At 39.1% G+C, this 25,157-nt stretch overlaps 1 protein-coding gene across 1 annotated transcript; it reads right to left on the minus strand.

The window, feature by feature from the left end:
- Nucleotides 1-1,181: 1,181 nt before the first annotated feature.
- On the minus strand, nt 1,182-25,157 carry TSPAN3 (tetraspanin 3). Its single transcript, XM_059912701.1, has 7 exons — nt 24,901-25,157; nt 11,828-12,019; nt 11,508-11,582; nt 9,896-9,997; nt 8,353-8,505; nt 8,001-8,084; nt 1,182-2,091 (listed from the first exon to the last, which is right to left on the minus strand). Exons 1-7 carry the CDS (start codon nt 24,961-24,963, stop codon nt 1,999-2,001), a joined length of 762 nt encoding a protein of 253 aa, XP_059768684.1. The 5' UTR covers nt 24,964-25,157; the 3' UTR covers nt 1,182-1,998.

Consider the following 25,157-nt stretch of genomic DNA (forward strand, 5'->3'; position numbering starts at 1 on the left):
AGACAAGCGAAACATTCTTGCCCAACGTGCAATGGGTAGGAACAAGAGATGCGATGGGTCAAGAGAACATAGCAAATCTACAGTTCTCTAAAATCAGGCATGTTTTGGTTAACTTCCACTTTGTGAACAGAAGTTAGTTTTTACTCCTCTCCTTTCTCACATCATCTCCATTTTCAGGCAGGACAGACTTGCACAATATTTAGGCATCTTAACATTGATGGATCCAAAACTGAACATGAACTCATGTCCCTAGATGTGGTCCTTACTGGCTCCATATCTCTGCAACAATTCTGTTTCCCCAGTTGACTGAGCCAGAAACCTGGGACTCATCCTAGACTCCTTCCTTCCTCTCCCTTCTCTCTGCCCCATGGCCAATCAATGATCAAATTCTGCCATTCTCCGTGACTCCTAATTCCTCCTGAGTCCACCCCCCACACCACCTCCACCAACAGGGCCCCACTCCAAAGAGCCCTCGAGCTCTCTCCTAAAGTACTACATTCACCTCACTGAGGCCTCGCATGGCCCCTTTAGCCCATCCCCACAGCTACAGGGATGCCTATGACAGGTCCGCCTGCACCACTACCATGTTCACACATGGCTGCTTCTACCTTCAAGTAAAATCTGACTTCCACAGGATGTCATGTAAGACCCTAGAGGACCTGGGCTTTGCCAATTTAACTTCTTTTCCCAGCGTTGTATTTTAAGCCCCAGGCACAATGTAGCTCCCTGCACACTCCATCCCATTTCACATTCCTGTGTACCCTTCTCCCACAAAGCCTATTCAGCCTCTGGGCTTGGGCCTCTCCTCCAGGAAGTTGCCTCTGACCTCTCCAGGCACCTCTTCTGGGATCCCATTCTTTTACCACTACAATCACTGCACTGTATGGAAATTATCTGCTTCTGTATGTGTCTCTGATACTAGCATTCCACAGTCCTTGAAGAAGAGGACAGCACCATCACTGTATCCCCAATGCCATGCACACAGTAGGTGCTCCATATTTGTAGGATATACTGGACTGAAAAGCATCTGTAGTTTTTTGAATATCAAGGCCTTTAGAATTTAGCAACAGATATAATAAAAACACATGCAAAGCATAATGAACTGCAGATAGCACCAACATTTAAAACATTATACTGCTGCTCTGGAATTGAAGTATCTCCAAATAATTAAAAACTACATGTTGAGGGGGTGATACAGAGTTTATTGAATTAGATTTTTCTATTTACAACTGAGATCACATCTACATACTATTTTGCTAGTCTACATGGGTACATTATTTCTAACGAGTTTAGACTTACGATGAATGGGCTCAATCATACAAAAAAACACACGCACACACTCACACTAATTGTTTTAAAACAGTAGTGCATACATTACACTCCTCCTATAAAGCCAGCTTTGATTAAAAACCGCTAGTTTCAAAGATCAGTCTGATTTTGAAGATGAACCAAGATACACGCTGTATGATTCTAAAATCTATTTTAGCCATTTTGTACAGTTGCTATCTTACTGAACTATAGTATATATTTTTTAAAAGGACACTGATGAGGGGCACCATCTGGTATTAACTTTAACCAGACAGCTGACTGTCTCCCCATCCCCCCAAAAACCTTTGGCCAAGAGTTCTCCATTGTGAAGACTGAAAGGACCCGGTGATACTGCAGCAGCAGTCCCATTACTGCTTGGAGGTAACAGAAGCAGGCTCATGTCCGCCTTTAATTCTACCACACTATGCAACTCGCAAATGGTTCTGAGGTTAGAACATTTACCACCGTACTGAAACACTTACGGACATGGAGAGTCAGCTAGAACAGGGGAAAAGAAACTCACAGGTGGGTAGGTAAGAAGGTGGACACGTGAAGAGCCAAACTGCTCTGTCCGACACCTGTGTACGTGTGCTTTAACTAAATGAACTCAGGAGGCCAATAGCAGTGGACCTGCTCAATTCACCTTCCAAATCAGAACAAGACTAAAAAAGCTCAGGTCTGAGTTTTCTACTATGCATAGGTTCCACCGGTGATGAGCAGCTCGTAAGCAGGATCTCTGCTCCTTCTGCACAATACGATGCAGGCACACAGCATGCCCAGCAGCTGTGGGAAGAAAACAGCAGCGGAAAAAAAAAGAGGCTGAAAACCCTCTTACAGCAAGTGCGTATTTCTTTGTCGGCAATGGAACTGTCTCTAAGTTCAAAGATCTCAAATCATCAAAAAAGCACTAACAGTAACGGAAGCAATTTCAAATGAATACATTATCTTTTTAGGAACTAAGTACCAAGTTTTAGCTTCCCTGCTTCACACCTAAGAACAATTTGTGAAGCCAGCAGAGAATCAAGTCTCTCCTAGTGCCATTCCCACCTCAATCTAGAGCAGTGCTGTACGAAAGAACTTTCTGCAATGATGCAAACAGTCTATACTGAGCTGTCAAATATGGCAGCCACTAGCCACGTCTGGCTACTGAGCACTTGAAATGTAACTAGCGCAACTAAGGAGTTGCAGTTTTTATTTTATTAAAATTAATTTAAATTTAGACATATGTGGCTAGTGGCTACAATACTGAACAGCAAAGGTCTAGGGAGCGGAATGATCAAGGCTATGTATGGTGAGCAAATTTAATGGTGGTGTTTTTAAGCATCTGGATTTGGGGGAGATAAACTTTATAACAAACCACAAAATGAAAAGCCAATACATGAGTAGCCCAAAAGCCCTATGGGGGAAAACCAATCCTGATACCAAAAAGTATAGTTTGAAGGTTTTTGTTCCACAATTATTCACTATTTTTGAAATCTAGGTTTGGCTCTGTGGTATTATATACATATTACTTTTTAAAGGTCACTCTTCCTTCATCATTTTATTTTAATAAGGCCTAATCCTTCTGTGGTAGCAAACTGGAATAGTAATGCCATGTTATTTTGGATAAGCGAGAGGATTAAGCTGGATTAAAGAGAAACGATTCTAGAATTTTTGACCTGGCTTCTTACAAAATATAAACAGGTACTAAAGAGCTAAATAAATTAATTTGCTGCTCTAACTTTTCATAGACAGTGAAAGGTCTCAGTTATTTGATTTTTAAAAGGCAGGGCCCTCTGTACATATGGGGTCAACCTAATTTCAACAAAGTGTACCCGATCCATAAACAAGACTCGCAAAGTCTGAAGTAGAAGATTACTAATGAGACACATGTACAGAGAAAAAGGATGTCCTCAAACTGAATTCTCCATGATGAAGTCACACTCTCCAATTTCTGCCCTTATTTATTAGCCTCTATTCTACCCATTCAGGATATATACTTGCTTCTTGAATTCATCAGTTTCATTATATCAATATTTGCTGAGTGCTTACTAGTGCAAAGCATCTTAAAGACATTTTAAAAGTGGATATTGTTGAAAGTTTACTAAATATCTTAAGCCAATTCTAGACATGTTTAGTATCTAATTCCTAAAGAAATATATTTCCGTTCACTGTACAGCAAAACATTCTTAGAACAGCTATAAGATCAAACACAATTATGTTCCCAGGCAGTGTTAAATTGAGCAATAAAAATGCTAGCTCTGAAGTCACTGATTAGCTTGGGGAAAAGATCTCTTCCCATCCCCACCTCCTCACATTCCTTTCAGTTGGTTAACTTCTACCTAAGGAGTCAGCATTCTCAAAATGGGGTCTGAAATAAGTATCCTTTTTTTCCTGACTTTAATTTCAATTAAATCAACTTGCACTGATTTAAAAACAATTAAATAAACTTGACAAAACCCTACTCATGCTTGGAAATGAGTCTGTTTAAGAACATTAAATACTACAATTAAAAAAAAAAAAACACTAAGCACTACACAATAACGTCTTACAGTGCAAACCTCATCACTAAGTATTACAGGTCCATTTCCAAAGCTTTGCTATACTAAAATCTCATCAATTATTGAAATTTTCCAAAAACAGATTTTAAAATATCACACAATTTAGCTCCAGTGTGATTTCTTGCAACGAAACTTTCCCCTGTAGTAGTCACATCATGAGAACTAATCTACACTTAGTCCAAATATAACACCCAGCAACTGCAAAAAATGATTAGTAAATACATAGGCAAGTGGTGATTTAAAAAACTGCCAAGGACTAAAATGCTCTATGATACACTAGGCAGGTGGCATTATGGGGAAGTAGGTATTTTATACAAGGTAATTAGAACTGCACACTGAAAACACTCTTTTCTGAGAAAAATTTAGAAATACCTATCAAAAAGTCATCCATATTCTCTGACCCCTCAATTTCATGACTACAAATTTTTTGCTACAGACTTTGCCCATATATACAGAGGATATTCACTACTTGCATTTCTGTAATAGCGACACTTCCATAAGTGTCCATTAATGCAGATTAGATAAATTATGAAGTATGCCCAAAAAATGGAATACTATATTGCCACAGTAGCATATTAATTTGTTTTTAAGAAGGTACAAAAGGTTACATATCACATATTATATGTAACCTTTTGTACCTTTTATGATACTTTTGAAATGATAAAATTTTAGATATGGAGGACAGATTAGTGGTTACCAGGGTATGGAGGAGGGGGCATAGGACAGAGGTGGGTGCAATTATAAAAGAGTATCAGGCGGACACTTGTAGTGTTGCAACTGTTCAGTATTTTGACTATGATGATGGATACAAGAACCAAACAGGTCATAAAATTGTACAGAATTGAATACACACATAGAAATGAGAAATCTAAAAAAAATCAGTGGATTGTATCAAGGCCAATATCCTGGTTGTGATATATAATAGTTTTGCAAAATGTTAACCACTGAAGGAAACTGAGCAAGGCATACAGAATTCTGTCTGCATTGTTTCTCAAAACTGGAGGTTGCATACAATTATCTTAAGAAAGAAAGGTAGAAAATTGCATCCTATAAGCTTCTATTTGCATAAAAAATATTTATGTGCTTGTCTAACCACAAACTACTTCTGGAAGGATATACAGGAAACTGGGAACAGTGGTTGCCTCTGCAAGGGGGGATTCGAGAACTGGGGTCAAGACTTGAGAGGGAGGCTTACCTCTTACTAAATTTGTATCTTTGAAGAAAATTTTATCAAATGGGTTTTTCAATTAAGAAATTTTCAAAAAGTTAACAATTAAGATTAATTTCCCCAAAATTAAAAAAAAAATCTTAGCCACTCAAGAATTAGCTTCCCATGCTTTGGTTTTAAGTTTTTAAGGAAGAATTACTTGAAATACTTTTTTAAAAAGGTGGTCAGAGGGCTTCCCTGGTGGCGCAGTGGTTGAGAGTCTGCCTGCTAATGCAGGGGACACGGGTTCGAGCCCTGGTCTGGGAAGATCCCGCGTGCCGCGGAGCGGCTGGGCCCGTGAGCCACAACTGCTGAGCCTGCGCGTCTGGAGCCTGTGCCCCGCGACGGGAGGGGCCGCGATGGTGAGAGGCCCGCGCACCGCGATGAAGGGTGGCCCCCGCTTGCCTCAACTAGAGAGAGCCCTTGCATGAACCAAAGACCCAACACAGCCAAAAATAAAATAAAATAAATAAATAAAGTAGCTATAAAAAAAAAAAAGAAAAGTGCTAAAAAAAAAAAAAAAAAAAAAAAGGTGGTCAGAAACAAGCCACTCAATTTTAACTATCTGGGGGCCCAATCTGAAGTGCTACTCATTTATGTATTTTAACTCATTTTAATGAATTAAAATAGAAGTCAGAAGAGGCAGGAAGGAAACAGCAGTCTCAACCTCCTTCACACTTGGCATACAGACCAGAAAAATGCAACAAGGCCTTGGGAACCAGTTCTCTGTGAAATTTTGCTTTCGATCATTCCATCTTAAGGACTTGCCAACATTGTGAGACTCCAAAGACTGATAATTCCCATTTTCCCCATACTGCCTTTACAGAGAGCCTTACCCACAGCTGACACTTAAGAGCTTGCCAAATCAAAACCTAGATTTTATTATTATGACCAGACTGTTGAAATATAAAATTTATAGCTAATCATTTGTTCATTTAAGAGGCTGGCTACTCTCAAAGAAGTGAAATTTCTTGCTCATTAAGAAACTAATAGTATAATGGGTGTAGCAAAATTTTAAAAATTTCATTCTCTTATATTTTTCAGGTTTTTCTTTCTTGGTAATTTTGGTCCTACCCAAACCTAGACCACTTAACAAGACTAGAACAAGGGTGGGCAAATGTTTCGTAAAGGGCAATACAGTAAATATCTTAGGCTTTGTGAACCAAGAGACAAAATTGGTCTCTGCTGCAACTATTCAACTCTGTCACCATAACACAAAAGCAGTCATGGACAATACATAAAATGTGTGGGGCTCACACAAAAAGAGGTGGTGGGCTAGACTGGCCCACAGATGACCAACACTCAAACAAGAGGTTTTTACTGGTAAATTAAGTTTATGAGAAAATTTCTTCTTAAATTCACCTTTATGCCTTAGAACATCAATGAAATGTAGCTTAATAGTTCACAAATCACACTCAAAATCAAAGGAGACAATGCTTAAATAGTTTTGATACTCAAAACACTACCAAAAATCAATCTTTCCCATTATTTAAATTTGAATTTCCTGTGATAGCTCTTAGAGCTTCCCCACTTTAGAACCTGAAGAAAAGTGCTAATCATTTTTCAATGCTATTACATTGTGTATTCTAACCAGCTTAAGTGTCAATTTGCTGTCAGATTTCATAATAGAATTTAGGAATTTAATCTTCTGAGAATCTTAATTCTTCAATTTGTAATTGGAGGCAGAGTACACATGGAGACAGGGTTCAAGCTTTAGTGATGGTCGTAAGTCATGCTATCCTTGCTCTCCCTCATTTTCATGGCCTTTAAAACCAGGGACTGGATAAAATTGCTCCTGTTACTGTAAGAGACTAGGGTAGTGCCACTAGTCTTGATTTATGTATATGAACATATAAAACCCTATTAAACTAGCAATTATGTTGGTTTATCTAACAATTAAGTGATATCAAAACTTTCTTAAAGTAGATTCTCTAGACCTGAAGCATGTTTCAAGAACATACTAAAAGAACACTAAAGAACACTCTGAGAACTAGATCTGATGCAAAGGATTTTCAATCATTTTCAAATAGTTGTAATATTCCTCTAACAGAATCCCTAAGATATAATGTATATACCCGAGAAACTAGGAACGTAGATTATACTAGGCAGAAAAATAGCCATCTTTCTTACTTGTTTTTTATGTGGGTATGAGGGACAAAGGATGTGTATGGGGTTTTTTTTTGATAAAGTGACAGGTAATTAAAACAATTACCAGCTACTTTGTATAAGCTATTATTAAGGGGGAAAAAGACTGTTTTCACTGGTAGGAGCTGGGACAAGTCCCCTCAGCTACCAGAAAGACATGGTACATTTCCAAATATGCCAAGTAGTGTAACAGACTTCTTGATGACAGTCCTTCTTAAAAAACGAAGTCCACAAATACAAGGGAGGTTAGAACCTCAGTTTTTAATTAAAGGTCTTTCCTGTAAAGTGATAAAATTGCTCCTGTTACTGTAAGAGACTAGTGTAGTGCCACTAGTCTTGATTTATGTATATGAACATATAAAACCCTTGACGACAGAAAAGCAAGAAATGGAAGGAGAAATTTTAAAAAAGATTAAAATAAAACTTTCCATTTCCAAGCTAAAATACAGCAGTTTGATTTTTTTTTAATTCTGTGAAGTTCTACTGAAGCACCTCCCAAGAATACATTATGACAACAGTTTGTATTTTGAACAGGTCACTCACTAATCAAGTCAAGAAAATAAGATAAGGAGTCCCCTCGCACATGGTTCCCCCCATCCATATCTCTGGTTTCTGGGACCATTCTGGGTCTATGTCTAGAGACAGGAAATGGAAGATGCTGGAAACTGGTGTCTGGTACCTCAATCCTTTCCAAGTTATCTATATACACAAAGATTAACTGCACTTAGTGATTAAAACCATTCAGGGTTGACATCAGAGAATCAGTACACTCTGAAAACTCCTTGGCTAGCTGTGCTTACCTGAATAGCTGCAAATGCCAGTGCTGCCCAGATAACATGCATCATGATTTCTTGTAGCTTCTTCACAACTAGAGCCTCACACCCCTAAAACACCCAAAGTCATCCTCATTAGTCTTTTTAAAAAGTGAAAGCTGCAAGGTCACATATTACTACTCACTGGCAGAAATGGAAATGACAGAAACTAAAAGAGGGAAAAAGGATAATGCATTTGAAAATAATTTATATTAAAATTAAAAACGGCATTAAAGACAAGTAAAAGAAGGTAGAAAAGAAGTTTCAGGTAGAGATAATTCACCAAGAAAAAAAAAGCTACCAGGCTAGATTCAAGTGTTGGCCAAGAAACTGAACTTACCTCGGCATAGAGGTCAGAGGGGTGGGCCAGACTGCCATTACAGCTGCTGGCGGTCTCTCTGCAACAGCTAAGAGGGACACTCTGGTTTTTGGTTTCTTTGAACCAGTCTGTATTTTCCCAGTCTGAATAGTTGTGAATTCCACAGCAATGCAGCTAACAGAGAAGAGAACAGAGATATTACTCGTCACAGAACACACACCCCTGTGCTGAACTTTAGAGTTCCATGCACTGAAGAGCTTTAAGCTACCTTTAGACCAGTGATGTCCAACAGAACTTTCTGCAATGATAGAAATGTTCTGCGTCTGTATGCTCGGTATGGTAGCACCTAGCCACATGGGGCTATTGAGCAATTAACATGTGGCTAGTGTGACTAAGGAACTGAATTTTTAATTTTAATTTAAATAGCCACATGTAATTAGTGGCTCTAGAACCTCCATTTGACAAATCATATTGCCCACAAGGGGTAGTTTATAGCTAAGAAAAATCTTTACACTTTGCCTGTTAAATATCTGATCCTGAGTTAAATATTATTTCCAATGACAAAGTATTTAAAATATTTTGTCTGAAATGTCTGGGATTTACTTTAAGTTAATCTAGCAAATGATATGTGGGAGTAATAGATGAAACAAGATTGACAAAAAGCTGACAACTTAGAGGTGGGTTTATGGATACAAAGATCTACTGTATGATTCTCTCTACCTTCAGGTATGTTTCAAATTGTCTACAATAATTTTTTTTTAATGGTTTTGTCTGTTATCCTTTCTGGTCTTGCTTTCTCAAGGTATATGAAGACTTCTCACCTCCTCTAAAGTCCATCTGGATGCTGAACTTTCGTGTGACACGTACCTCTCTTCCATTATCACCTCTTTAGCTAATTATTTTTAAGGGCAAATCAGATGCTTCTTATCTGGCTGTGACTAGGTAATGGTGGAAAAAAAACCTTTTCAAGGATGAAGGTAAGATTATCGGACTTGGACTCCCCTGGTGGTGCAGTGGTTAAGAACCCACCTGCCAATGCAGGGGACACGGGTTCGAGCCCTGGTCCAGGAAGATCCCACATGCCGTGGAGCAACTAAGCCTGTGCGCCACAACTACTGAGCCTGCGCTCTAAAGCCTGCGAGCCACAATTACTGAGCCTGTGAGCCACAACTACTGAGCCCACGTGCCACGACTACTGAAGCCCGCGTGCCTAGAGCCCGTGTTCCGCAATAAGAGAAGCCACCGCAATGAGAAGCCCGTGCTCCTCAAGAAAGAGTAGCCCCCGCTTGCCGCAACTAGAGAAAGCCCACGCGGCAGCAACAAAGACCCAAGGCAGCCAAAAAATAAATAAATAAATTTATATTAAAAAAAAATAGCATTGATCATTTAGCTTAACAACTCATGTGTAGCTGCATTTGAAAAAAAAAAAAGATTACTGGACTCATCATGAAGCTAACCACGGCTGTAAATGTATACTACTAATTTACATAGTAATAGAGTTAAGTTTAATGTTTACTCAACAGTGATTGGTCCTCAAAAACAAATTAGCCTCAGAAGAACTCACCTGTCTCTGTACATAATCAATAGCCCGGCTAGCAGCATCAGGGTTGGTTCCATTGTAGGTCTTATATACTTTCTGAATGCTGCGATCAACCTCATTTTCCACCTGAATCAAAACAAAGAATTCAGTCCCTCAAAAATGCTGGTAAAAGTAACATTAGTCAAGGCTCCAGCTAAAATGCCCTAATGGCATGTGTGCAAAGTGGCAAGATATTTCTGTGAATTTCTTGCAAGAAAAAAGTTTTCTCCCTTCCTGCCTCCATGTAGATTCAGGTAAAACTTCAGACATATTATATCACACAGATTAAAAGCAATCACAGAGAAGACTGTGTGCAAGATGGCAGGCTACCAATTTATTCAAGAGGGAGAAAGCATTTGAGCCTTGAGATAGGTGTCCTAACTTATAAATAGACCACCTTCTCTTTCAAATAAGTTTTCAGTGGGTTCTCAGAAGACCTACTCATTTTCCTTTCCTAAAGGAGGTAAAAATTAAACAACTTAAAAAGCCCCCACAAGATACTTTTGGGACAAATACCAATATTATTTCCATTTTACTTACTTAACGTTTAATTAGACTTGGCCAAATATGTAAAAGTAATCAGTAGGTTAAAAAAAAAAAATCAGTCCTTAGAAGTGGCACCTTATGAAAAGCTGCAGTTCAATGTATGTGAATGAGAAGACAGGAAATAAACTCTTCATAATGTATTGCCAAGTGGCAACTAAAGTGTCATTTAATAAAGTTTGCCTGTACCAGATTCTCCTTACCCTTCTAAGATGATAGACCTATTTGGTAATTTTATCAGTGATGTGATAGGATTATAAAATTGATAACCAGATCATAGGTAGGGGCATAATCCACTGCATTCTTTTTTTGGCATAGTTGTCTGGTACTTTATGTAGCAATGGTTGAATATTAAATTGGCATATCATGCCTTTGACTCAAAATCATAAGTTACAATGAGAATAACCCTACTATGCCTTTGTAACAGCTCTATAGTTATCCCCAAATTAATTTAAAGCAGCCTGTTTAGCCTTAAATGGTACTGTAGATAGAAAGCAAAAGGAAAGGGGAAAGAAAAGAAGAAATGACCAGAAAAGAGGAAAGAGGGGCAAGAAGGGAGTGGCTGGCAATAGTTGCCTTAGTGTTTGGGTTGGTAGGACCCCTTTTTCCTCAGGAACAAGTTGCAGGATTACAACTCCCAATCACCTTTTTCTATGTCCAGGACCAACGCATTTTTTCAAAAGAAGCAATGGAAAATGAAATCCTCAGTTTAGTTCTTCTAAAACAGAAATCTGGGAATCTATATAGGGAATCTATAGGCTGAGGAAATTTGAACAAAGTTCTCAGCTGACCAACTATTTATTTGCAGATCATCCTATGGTCATTTAAAGAAAACTACCTACAAACTAGGACAGTAGTAGAATTAACACTTTGCTATATTAAATGAGCCTAGAAGTCCTGACATATAATTTCTAATTATCTTTACATTTTCAAAGCAGTGGCTAAACTGAAGTCAGGCAAAAGAAAATGTTAACTCTGAAAATGAGTTTGTTCTATTTCACTTGAAACACTTAAGCCACCTTTTAAAACATATACATTCCAGTAGACAACATACCTTTGCTCTGTAAACATATCCCAAAACCACTACAACAACTTCTGTGACAAAAACCAAGAGTAGGATGATGACAAACTGTAAGGAAAATGTAAGGAAACATTGTCAAAAATTAAATACAAATGAAAAAATAACTCTACTCTCTTGATAAAAAGCAATTATCTGAGATAACTGCTAGAAGTTTAAGACAAGTGCTAATTCTGTTCCAATTATAAAGAGAGTCAAAGAGAAAATGGAGTTTCATGCTCAATTCAAGCAAGTAACACAAATGAATATTCCCACATACTATGACGACACACACGATCAGTGAAGAGCTAACTTACCGTGGCAAGTCCACAGCGGCTTTCCCGGATTGTGGCACAGCAGCCAATTAGCCCAATAATGAAGAGCAGGGCTCCTACAGCTATGATCACCACAGCAGGGATGAGAGTGTACACATCTTCAAAGAAGTGGTCATAGTCGTCGTAAGTGATGAAGACATAGGCTCCCACATAGCATAAAATGCCAGCTGCTCCCTGTAGAAAACAAGGTCAGAGCGCTGGTAAAACTCTCCAACCCCTGCTGGTAAAAATCCCCACTATTTCTTAGCATGTTATAACTCAATGAGATTTTCCACCACTTTTAAATCTCTTTGTAGACTTTTTTTCTGTGAAGCTGAAAATTATTCATTAGTAAGAGCATTTCCTTACTAAAGTTGTAAAGTCTTCCAAGCTCCATCTACTTTTCGATAACTGCTGGTTCATCTAGGACCAAGAAACCACAAATCCAGTAAGTAAGCCTGATGACAAGAATGAAAACACACACACATCCCAAAGGGCTTCTGTAGCTCAATTACATGTCCAATAAGGGTCGGTGTGGAGGTGGGGACTGCCCCCAACAAATGGGGAAATCGGGTACACGTGGCAGAGGCAGGATTTGAACCCAGGCAATCTGACTCCAGAATCTGCATTTATAATCTCCATCTATCGACTTGGGGAAAGAAAATACAATAGCAACTAATAAGCACGATACCCATTTCTAAAACATTTGCTGTCCTAGTTGAGACTATGAAATATACCATTTTCATAGCTAGAGGTCTACTTTACTAAAGAACTGTACAAACCCTTTAGGTCTATTTATTCTTTAGAATCGTGTTTCTCAAACTACATGAATAGGAATCACCGGAAGATCTTATTAAACTGCGGACTGATTCAGTAGGTCTGGGGGTGGGGCCTGAGGTTCTGCATTTCCAACAAGCTCCCAGGTGATGCTGATGCTGCTGATTCTTAAACTACACTTTGAGTAACGAGGTTTTAGAGCACCTAAAGGGAAAGTGAATGCAGAAAGTCATGGAACAGCTGCTACTCCAGACACAATGCTCCAGTTACAGAGTTTTACATACATTTTCCTCTTATCATTGTCAATTTCGCTGTCATTGTGTACCAGCACAATACTGACAGCCCAATGCTGCTTGCTTTTATGTGAATGAGCAAATACAGTGTGAGGTTAAGCGTTAAAACATTTGGTTTAATGAATTATCATTTATAGAGCACTTTGAGACATTCACATGAAAAGAATTATTTCACCATTCTTCAAAATTTTAACACATAAATCATTAATCTTCAAACTAGAAAAGAGCCTCCACAATGATACTGGAAATATCGTTAACTCCTCTCAACCTGGAAACTCAGTTTATTTCTTAAGTCTGTGGGACCCTGTAAGCTTGGGCGTCATCAGTATATTTTCATATACCAGGCCAATAGAATCATTCAGATCTGGAAGAAAAACATGCCATTTATGGAAAGTTGAGAAAGTAAGTTGATTTTTTAAAAAAATAATAAAGAACTTTTAAAAAGAGAAGACACGACTAGAATAATGGAGGCAATTCAAAAAACCATATTCTTTTTTTCTAAAGCTTTTTTTAAAATTTTATTTATTTTATTTTATTTTATTTATTTTTGGCTGCGTTGGGTCTTTGTTGCTGCGCGCGGGCTTCCTCTAGTTGAGGAGAGCAGGGGCTACTCTTCGTTGCAGTGCGCAGGCTTCTCATTGCGGTGGCTTCTCTTGTTGCGGAGCATGGGCTCTAGGTGCGTGGGCTTCAGTAGTTGCGGCTCGTGGGCTCAGTAGTTGTGGCTTGCGGGCTCTAGAGCGCAGGCTCAGTAGTTGTGGCGTACGGGCTTAGCTGCTCCACGGTACGTGGGATCTTCCCGGACCAGGGTTCGAATCCGTGTCCCCTGCATTGGCAGGCGGATTCTTAACCACTGCGCCACCAGGAAAGTCTAAAAAACCATATTCTTTTAAGACCCTCCTCTGACTTTCAAGAGGCCCCACTGCTGGCTTTCTTCCTATTTCTCTCACTGCTTGCTGTCTCATTCTCTTCATGGACTCCTCTTTACCAGACAAATGTTAGGGATCTCCAGGGTTCTACCTTCGGCCCTATTTAAATAGTTCTCATTTTGTAGGCTCTCCTTGGGCTATACTAGCCATGGCTTCACCAGCCACTGCAGCTCTCTACCTAAGCCATCATCTCAGAACTACACATCCCAAGTGGAAGTCCCACAGACACCTTGCCCTCAGCTTACCTCAAACCCTCACTGCCTTCCTGCCCACTCCATTAAACCTTCCCTCATATTCCGTATTTCAGAGCAAATGGCACCAGACAGTTATCTTTTTCTAGTGAAATGCCTGAGAGTTACTCTATTTTCTTTCTTTGTCCTACCTCTGCATCCCATCAATCACCAAACTCCTTCAGATTTACTTTGAAAACACTACCTGAACACCGTAACTTCTCTTCAACCCTCTGCAGTGCTTCTGTCTTAATGTGGGCCTTACCGCTGTTCACCCTAAACCTTACTTGCTGACCCTCCCTGTCCCTTCATAATATGTTCTTTGTATGATCAGTTATTTTTGTTAAAAATATAAAACAGATCAAGGCATTAGCATGTTTAAAATCAAGATGAGGCAAATAGAGTTTAAAAAAAGCCAATTCCCCAAATTTCCATACTGTATGATTCTACTTATATAACATTCTTGATATGACAGAATTATAGAAATGGAAGATAGATTAGTGGTGGCCAACAGTTAAGGACAGGGTAGGGGCAAGAGGGAAATGGATTAGGTTATAAAAGGGCAAACTGAGGGATCCTTGTGGGATGGAAATGTCCTGTATTTTGACTATAAATTTCAGTATCCTGGTTATTGTATTGTACTATAGTTTTGCAAGATGTTATTATTGCGGGAACTGGATAATGTGTAATGGCATCTTTATATTATTTTTTACAACTGCATGTAAATCGATAATTATAATAAAAATGTATTAAAAAAAAAAAAAAGATGAGGCAAATAAGGCCCCTGATAAACTAAGCTGTTCCTCCCTGCTTTTCAGGCTCAGACTCCATTACCTCTCATGTACCCTGAACAACAGAAAGCTGTTATTTCCAAATGTACCACATATCCTCTTACTTCTTTACCTCCGCTGTTCTCTTTGGAATGCCCTCTCTTCATCTGCCTGGGAACTCCTTGTCACCCATTAAAATGCAGTTTAAATATCCCCTCTTCCTTTTGGAAGCCATTCTCCACCATTTCAGGTTGGATTAGGTGCACTTGGTCACATGCCACCCCCTGCACAGCTCTAACAGAGCATTTGTTACAACTGTTGCAATTATAACTATATATGTCTCAGCATGCCTTTAGGGCACAAACTTTGCCTGTCAGTCTTTCAGCCCTGTACCACCATCCAGCACCTAGAACAGTGTCTGGCACATAGAAGGTATTTGTCAAAATTCACTGAGTACACTTCATTTCATCCAGTCGCTTGAAATTGCCCTCCTATCTCAATCATAAAGCTTTGGTTTGAATTTGCTTTGTTTCTCTTCAGTCCAATGCTTATAGTTTTTAGTCCACCATTCAAACAAGATTTGGAAACTTAATCCAGCTTACTGAATTCCTGATGGCCATGACATCTGGAATACATTAGTTTATAAATGCTTCACCTACAGCAACTGTACCTGTTCAAAGACCCTCAGTTCACTGACATACTTACTTTGGTGACATATTATTATGGGATGATGGAAGGCATAGGAGAAGGGAGAGAGGAGAAACAGCTTAATAGTCTGGGTGCATTAACTACAGAAGTACATGGAATACCTAACACTCTTACCAAACATTACTTTTTCTTGACTACATATGTGTGATATACAAACACACTCGTGTATACACACACACATTTTGTTACAGTAAATACTTTTAGTCCCCAAACAGAATTAGAAGAATCCTAAATATGAAGCAAAAAATTCTGTCCAGTTTGTCTTCACTAGTCATCTCTCTATCCTTTGGATTCTTAGCTTTTCTTACTCTAATAGGCAATCTTCATTTCTTAAATGGCTTGAATTAAAATGAATTCCATCTTTGAGCTGCTAGTAAATGAAATTTAAGACCACATAAATTTGAAAAAAAAACAGGATAAAACTGGAAGATATATGTACTCAACAATTAATCTGAAGCATGGGAAAGTGAAGAACCATCTGCATTTTAAACATGAAATGATGAGTTTTCAACCTAAAGAGATCCCTATAAGGCTTACACTTGGTGCTGCCTGGGAGTGGGCCAAGTGAAATGCTTCCAGTGCGGCCATCCTCCACCCATACAGATAACGAATGCAATGGAAGGCTAGGAGGAAATGCCATTTGTAAAGCCGCCTGTTCTTTTCTAATAGACTTGAAAGCAGTTTCTTTGCCCAGGCTGCAAACTAGTCAACATCCAAATCACACAGCAGAGTTGAAAACATAACGCTTCTGTTTTGACAACATACATTGGGAAGCAACTTAGCAGTTGCACACACCAAAGCAGAAACTGCACCGATTGCTGATATGAAACTAAATAAATCAAATTACTGATAGAGACTGTCTCCTAAATTGAAGGTAACTTCAAAAATTTCTTCTTTTAACGACATGTATATATAGTGCTTAATATAAGTTGTATAATAAACAATTTATGAAATGACATCAATTACTTTGAAAATATAGAGAAGGTGTCCCAACAACAGCTGAAAACCTAAAAACAGCAATAAACAACTGCTTTAATGACATCCAACCATCAGTATGAAAAACATAGGTAGAGCTTATATGGTAAACGGAAGAAGGTTATAAGTAATTCCTAACTAGGGACTTGGTAGTCATGCAGATTTTTGATATAGGAGTTGTGGCTATTAGAAAGCCTAAAAGGTAAGCAGGGTTAAATCCTTCTGAAGGGTAATGCTGGGATTGAGATCTATCAAAGGATCTGGGCTTTGCCAACAAACCAGCTGCAGCGGGGGGAAGAGGAGGTGCAGGAGAAGAGGGAATGAAATGTAGAACTTGGAAGCAGCTGAACTGCATTAGTCACCGCTAAGAAAATCTGAGTCTATAAGGAGGATTTGTGCCAGGACAGTATACTAAAAATATTCATCCTTTTTACAAATAAGTGAAGGGAAATTTAAGGGAAAGGCTGAGAGCTGAAACTATAGAAAAAAGAATTTTTTGAAAACCATTCTACTTTACCTTTTAATAAACTCATGTTCTAAATTAAGTCACAAAATTTTAAAACTTTAGGAAAGCCAGTGCTTTTGCGCAACACCAAGCTGTTCCTCCAGAAATAAAGCTACCTGTCAGAAAACTTGAGAAGTATGAGTTCCAGAAGTATGACACTTCACTTTATCCTTTTACCCTTCCACTACATATTCAATACATACAAATGTGAAGCCCCTTTAAAATAAGAAATTTCAATGTTATGTAAGATTGATTTTTCTACAGTTTAGAAACCAGTGTTTTGGTTTTAGAAACTAATTGTTTTGTTTTTGTACTTTTGAAATCCTCTGTGAAAGATGATGAAATGCTAAAATCCACAAAACTCCTAAATTCTTTACTTTTCTAAGGAAGAAGGAATATGAAATGAAAGGGAGCACATCAACCACAGTGAAACTTGCCACTGGAATCGGGGAACATTAAAAACAAAACAGCCTTGTTACAAGCCAGGAGATAAAACAGCTCTGTTGTGAAAAGTGCATCTATATGGAAATTTAGAAATGTGAAGGTGCAGCCCACATCCCACAGAGCATATGGGTGAAGATAGAGCAAAGAAGAGCAGGAGTGATTTTCTTGCAGTGGTATACAGTAGTCATGGATTCATTTGTAGAAGGGAAAGAATCAGGACAGTGTAAAGAAGAGGGGACCATCTGAAGTCATTCAGCTAAAAAGCAGAGTGGCTCACAAATTCTTGTTGCCTGCAAGAACTACTCCTTCAGTGTGATTTTTGCCTCCAACAATCAATTGGTAAAGCAGAAGCGACTGGAATGTTGGGAGAAAGAGTAGAAAGACCTGGCAAAAACCACCATGTATTCTAGACTTCGTAAGAATGCAGATTTCAAAAAGCAGAGAGGGGAAAAACAGCATCAGAAATCCATCTTATGTACCTATCTTTTAACATTTAATTCAGAGTCTCCTGTACGGTCATATTAGTTTTCCATGTACCTCGCTTCTCTCCTACAAAGAACCCATTGGTAATTCTATGCAGTGCATTTCTGAAAGCTTTTCCAAACTCCATCCTCCTCGTGCCATTACAAGTGTCTTAAAATCACCTCAAATCTTTCAGCATTCTACTTACCGTAATATTCTCTAGTCAAACGTATTTGTTTCAATTCTGACTTACTCTGATGAAATACTTCATATCATTAAATATAATTACTCTTACCAAGTCCAATGCCTGCATATTTCATTTACTCTTATTACTCAAGAAAAAAAAACTATCCCAAAGATTTCAAATCCTCTTTCAGAAATTAAAGCTACTCTAACCAAAAATTTCTGAAGCTATTAAAATATATCATTTTCAACCTAACAAATTGGTCAATAATAAAGGCAAGCAGTATTCAAAGATATGTAAGGGTACAGAGAGAAGAGCTCACAGAAGTATAGATTAATATAGAATAATCTTTCTGGAGAGCTATCTGGCAACACATTATTGGCCTCAGCATTTATACTTTTGTACCTACTAACTGCACTTCTAGGAGTCCATTCTTAAGAAAATAAGTCAGATGGAAACAAAGATTTGTATAGGGTATGTTCATCAAAATGTTATAATATTATAACAAAATTATAATAGCGAAAACAAAAGAAAAAACCCTAGCATCCAGAGGTATATTTGCATTATAGCCCTTAAATATGTTAAAGCATAATTTAGTAATATGTTTGTGGTGTGTTAGGGGAAAAACACACTTACATGCAGACATTAAAAAAAAGGAAAAAAACCCACCAAAATATTAATACTGGTTGTCTCTGGGTGGTGGAATTATGGTAACGTTAGTTTAAAATACTTTTTAGTGTCTTCTTTAAAAAGCAAATATATTATTTGCATAATCATAAAAGTAAATATTTAAAATTATATCTGAAATTGAGACTTTGTTGTTCTTTCACAGAAGAATTCTTAGATCTGTCCTTAACCATCAACATAAAATAGGTATCTCTTCAATCCCAAATATTTTAGGCCCTTCTGCAAATCTTCCCTGTTTATCACTTTTCTTGGGTCTGCCTGGCTTTGACTCATCTTTAGATGTGTTCTGACTATCTAACACAATTCTGATCCTTTCCGTAAACATCTTTTTTTCCCCCCCATAAATGTCACCTATCAAGGAGACAAGTAAAAAACAAACAAACAAAAAAACCCTACTTGGACGGGTAAAATTTTGACAGTAAGCCACTTCCGCCATCATTATCAGTATCACCATCATTATTGCCATTATTCTTAAAGAAAAAGTATTTTAATCCTTTAAACCAATATTACTCCGATGATATTCCAAAGGTCATGTTTCTCAATTTTGTCCTATTTTCACTGTTTCTGTACTTGGTTTTTTATAATCTTTGTTCATCTAGCTTAACAAAGTTGTTCTATTTAATCCAATTTATATACAGGAATTGAAAGACCCCAAACGTTCAGGTTGCAATGAAATTGGAGATCCGCAACTGCCACAGCCACATTATTGTCACAGCATGGAAATTAGATATTTTCAGATTGCAGGGCTCCAGGGGTCATCTGAGAAGCACGTAATTTAAACATGCATTTTTCTTTGAGACCCTCTGTCCTCATACCCTACTCTAACTGTAAAGAGTCAGTTATTACTACTGGAGCCTGAGGTCCTTAAGCTTTATAATAGTAGAGTTTGTCCTTGCTTGGGTTATGTGTTTAATCAGTAGCAGCAACAATGTAAAATACGGTATGTCAGCATTTACTATAGATTCCCTTTTAGTAAATCAAGAACAAATACATCAATGAAAATAATTGTTCTCATCTACTGACTCTACCAAACTATTAAGGAGGGGGAAGGAGGAAAGAGATGATATTTTTAAAGGAAGACTTGAGACTCTCCACGAGTATAAGGGGAAGGAGGAGGGGGAGGGGGAAGGGGGAGCAGCTAGAAATTAAATTCAATAGAATATTAAATGATTTTGCCTGTCTGACCCCTCTTCCTATAAGCTGTCAGAAAGCAGGAACTGTAGCTTTTTGCATTTCTCAGAAACATGTAAAGCACAGATACTCAACAAGTATTTACTGAGTGATGATTCTTAGAATATACTTGTTTGATGCAAGTATAAATTTTACGGAATAAATTTTCTGCAAAAATCCTAACCTAAGTTGGATCTTATGGAATAAAATTCATTAAAATATTTCAAAGCATGATAAATATCCTGAAGAGCTAATAAACAACCTTTTCCTTAAACTGCCAACTAAAGAGAGCTTTCCTGACTAAGTTCCCAATGCTATGCGCTCTTCCAGTTAATGATTACTCAGAGCCACAAGGCACTTGGTATGGTGGACAGCTGACTGAGAATGCAGTAAGACTGGAAACATTCATTTTCTTAACTGTCAAAGTTAAGAAATAGGTCTCCTAATATTTACCATAACTTGTTTTTCTTCTAGTGAATTGAAAAATAACTAAGAAAAAAGAAATCTGTTAGCTGAAGGTGTGTTCCAATGACATATTCTTTGTCAGAGCAGTCATTCATGATGATAGGAATACAGGAGGTGGACAAACAAATTCCAGGATGTTAGATGAAGGTTCCGGTTTTAAAGTATCATATTCTCAACTCAAATGTGCAAGATGTGCTAGAAAACACAAAATATGTATATGGAGATTTGTGAAGAAGAAGTCTTCCTTGAAATATTTCATTATAAATTTTTATCTTTTAAACAAAAGCATGAAAGTATAGTTAAGCTTTCTTTTGGTAATTTGAACACACCAAGTATATTCTTGCCTTAGGCCCTGTAGGCTGTTCCTTGTCTTAAATGTCCCCCATCTCCTCCAAATTACCCCAAAATCTGTTCCTTCACATATTCCAGATTAAATTTCACCTCCTTGGAGAAGACTTCTTTGCCAACCTAAAGCAGCCACCCAATCACTCTATCACATCACCCTGTTTTAAGTCTCTGCATAACACATCACTATCTGATACTTTCCTTGCTTATTTTTAATTGCCTTGCTCCATCAAAAAAAAAACGTTAAGAACAGAGATATTCATTTTTCCACCATCCTATCAGTAATATAAGCACAAAGTAGGTGTTTAAACATTTGTGTTGTATTTGTTTAACAAAGCAATTTTCCTTAATTATATGTATTCACAGAGGGAAGGGTAATATGAAACTTTTTTTAAGATAAGGTAAATTTTAATGCTTATATAAGGCTTTTAAATATGATTTGTATGTAAAGGGTATTTCATATGAGTGAATGATGATTAGTGAAGGTGCCAAAGTTGTTTCCAAAAGCATTTAAAAGGTGTTTGACCTTGTGGTATTTCCCACTCCACAGCTGTGTTAGCATTACTATGGCCTTTCATACTGATGAAAAACAACACCCTAAGCAGATGTGCCAGACTATAAATTATGCAAGCATGGACAAAGCTTTCTCCTGTAGTCCCTATAATGCCTAAGACACATATGAGCAAAATAAATACTAGCCAACTGGTTTTTCTCGCAGGGTAGGAAAAGTAAAGGTAATTTGTATAACATGGGTCTTCATTAAGTACTCAATTAACTTGCCAGAATAAAAACCTGAAATTATAAAGTACTGATTTAAACTTGTTTTAGATGAGGCCTCCTGGGTCAGATCAAATGACCCACTGAATTAAGACTCTTGCCTGACCTTGGTGCAAAAGTGCAGTTTAGAGAAGAGGTTAATGACTGTTCCAATAGCCTTCAAAATTTAGTCATGTAACTCAAACACTCCTGTCTTCCAAAACTTATCATGGGTCTAGAACTAATACGCTTACATTTAAAGCTATGCCACTCCATAAAAAACAAAGAGATCCAAGTTGTACCTCCCTTCCCTAGTCCAAAATTACCTTTCATGCTATAGGCCCTAATATTTTGGAATTTGGTGAGGCACTCTCAATTTCCACTAAGACAACCTTCAGGATTTTAGAAACCACTGTTTCCCCTTTGTCTGTGCCTTTCCATAGTAACTTCCTTAGACTGCACTGTCCAAAATAATCTACACCAAGTCAACACTAACAACTTTGGCTGTCAGATCATTTAATGCCAATCCTAAGTATTTCAAGTACGTATCTATTTCCACATCACAGCTCTTTGAACAAGCTGCCAACGGAACCAGGATATCATGATATAGAGAGGTGCAGTTTAAAGATGTTGACAAAGCAATTAAACTTTAACACTTATCAACAATCAGTCATTACCATCCGATAGTGAAGAGCCAGTGCAACAGAGCGTGGGCAACTTTGCTGAAGTTGCCCAAGGGAACCTAGATAAACTTTAGAGATGCTCTGTGTAGGGAATGCTTATTCTTCCACTTACAGATTAAGGCATTAAAAGGAGGAAGGGGCCACTATATAAGAATATACTTATTAGAACTGAAGAATGCATTACAAATTCCCAGGAAGAACAGGTTAACATCTGTTTTATGTACTTCCTCATAATGACCTAATTTTTTAAACTGACAAGTTAAATAGTGTAGCTTAAATGCTGGGGCAGGTTTTAAACAAGGTTAAAATCAGTGTTTTAGAGCAAGTGAGTCTAACACAGCCTAAAGAGTTCCTTCCCCTTTCCAAATCTTTTGAAATTCCCCTTTGCCCTAACACCACAGGCTCTAGAGCACAGGACAACGTGGGTGTGAAGGCTGGCTCTGCCCCACCTTGCGTGTGCCCCTTTAAGTAAACTTTAATGTCCTCATCTGTAAAAGAAGCACAATATTCCCTGCCAGATGGAGTTGTTATGAGGATACTCCATGTAAAGTGCTTAGCACAGTGCCTGGGTTTAAAAAGCACTCAAATATTAGCTATGATTACCAACATCGTCAGATTCCAATAGTTGGTCTTAAACTAATACTTTGGTGCGAGACATATCTAATATTGCTTCCTCCTTAGTTATGTTGCACTAATCCTGCTGTATGCCACAATTTTTTTCCCTGCATGTCTGCTTAACTTCCTCATCACAGCTCACAAACGTTTTATTATCCTACTAACCTAGATAAAGAGTGTTTTTACCACACAGTTTAACTTCAGTCTTGGCAAGAAGCCACTATGAAAAGCACAACTGAAGTTCATCATAACCTTCTTCACTAAGTGCCAATAGTACCTATACTTAACATAGTTTCCAAAGATTAATGAACCTTTGAATTAACTGCTATTTTAAATGAAAATTTAATTATTTAAAGAAAATGGCTCCTGCATTTCCAATATTTTGTTTCATTAGCAATTCCAGTCCCTGAGCTTGAATAGCCTAGAACTCACCTGACAGTACACAGACTCTTCTCCAAAATCAAAGTGTTATGCCCATAAAAATCACAAGGAACTGTAAAGGCTACAAAGCTAAGTCTATACCTAAGAATCTTCTTATCTAATAGTGTTTCTCTTCTGGAGAGCCCTGGAAACTCTTTTAGCTTTTAAAAAGGCTTGTAAGTCAAACTAAAGTATAAGAAACACTGCTCTAATTGGAAAAGAAGAAATCATGGAAACATCAATGACACGTGGGTGATTCTGAACAGTACTATCGGCCCTACCAGTCAGGATTCTTTCCATCACACCGTAAATATCCTGAAAGACTCTATGGCAATACATGTGTGTAGTAAGTGCCTTATTATACGTAATTATCCTTTTATGCTACAGCAGTCAGGATATGAAAAGTTTCCTCCTCTGTTGGGGGAGGGGGGAATGGGTTGTAAGAAGAAAAGGATTCCTCCTAATTTAGGTATGTTTGTGGGAAAGAGTTGAATGGGGACATACAAAAGTATGGGAAGTGGGAATGTTCAAGAAGTGTCCTGGGGACTGGGGACAGGGAATTGTGTCCAGGACAGCAAGTGTTTAAGAACATGGTCAATGGTGAGGAAGGAAAGGTGACCGAGGACTTCAATTGCAATACCAAGAGGAGGCTGAACCTTAATCTACTGCTGAAGCTTTTGGGGTGTGGGAGGGTGTTTATTTTTTAAATGAAATAACATGATGTGAGGGAAGAAATGCTTAATAAGATTTATCCGGGTGCAAGGTCCAGGTGAACTAGAGGGTGGAGAGACTGACAGGAATAACACAGGTTATTACAAAAGTCCTTGGCGAGATAAGGACCTGAAGTAAGATGAAAGGGCTATAAACACCCCTTTCTTTGAGGGCGTGTCCAAAAAATTCATAAGCCACCCTTCATTGAAAGTGAACTAACTCATCGCTTTCAAGATCTTGTGACATCCGAGTCATATTTAACCAAGGTTTATAATCTCAGGCTACCCATCCCCAGGACCAAACAAACAGACTGATTTTCTTGGTTACAGGATTATTTGGCTTCTCAAGTTGAAACCGTTCCGTTTTCTGGGCTGGTAACCAGTCAACCAGTTCTCCATACACAACAAGCTCTAAGGCAAAATCCCTCGCCCCTGAGTCGGTAGCGTCCCCGCACTTCTGCACCATTTGCTCGCACGCCTCGGGGCTGCCACTGGAGCTGCCAGGGCTCCGGGCCCCGACAAAGAAAGCGGAGCCCGACCCTTTGGGGAATATCCTATTTCGAGCCTGGTGTCCTGAAAGAATCTGCAGTGAGAGCTCTCCGTCCAGCAGGCTGTTCCGGGGAGGGGGGAGGCCGGGGGGCCCTCTCAGCGCCGGCCCCTGGCACAGAGCTCGTCGGCGGGGGCATCGGGCCCGAGCGCGGAGGCCGCAAGAAGCTCCCGAGGGCTTCCTCTCACCGCCATCTACGCCCGGAGCCTTCGTCCCGGCCAGGGAGGGACCTAACGAAGCGGCCCCCGCGCCTCCGCCACAGGGCCCCCTCGCTCCCTCACTTCCTCAGCGCCAGCCCCGGCCCAGCCTGGGTCCCCGCTGGGCCCCATAGGCGCTTCAGCCGAGGCCTCCTTCGGGCCGCACGGCCGGCCCCCCGCCCTCTCCCGCCCGCCGGCCACGCTCACCCAGAAGATGAGGTTGAGAAACACCAGCACGGTCTTGGAGGAGGTGATGCCGCACTGGCCCATGGTGCCGGCGGTCGGCTGGGGCCCTGCTCGGCGAGCGGAACGCGCTCACCGAGCGAGGCGTCAATGGCGACGGCGCCTCCCCTCTGGAACTGCACGGCCTGCGAAGCGTTCACCGCAGCCCCCGGCGCCGTCGCCCACCCCTAGCCCAGCAAGCACCTCGCTCCTCCGCGCAGCCGCCGCAGTCTCCGCCCGGC

The sequence above is a fragment of the Balaenoptera ricei genome, chromosome 2 (assembly GCF_028023285.1).
Source record: "Balaenoptera ricei isolate mBalRic1 chromosome 2, mBalRic1.hap2, whole genome shotgun sequence".
Lineage (NCBI taxonomy): Eukaryota > Metazoa > Chordata > Mammalia > Artiodactyla > Balaenopteridae > Balaenoptera > Balaenoptera ricei.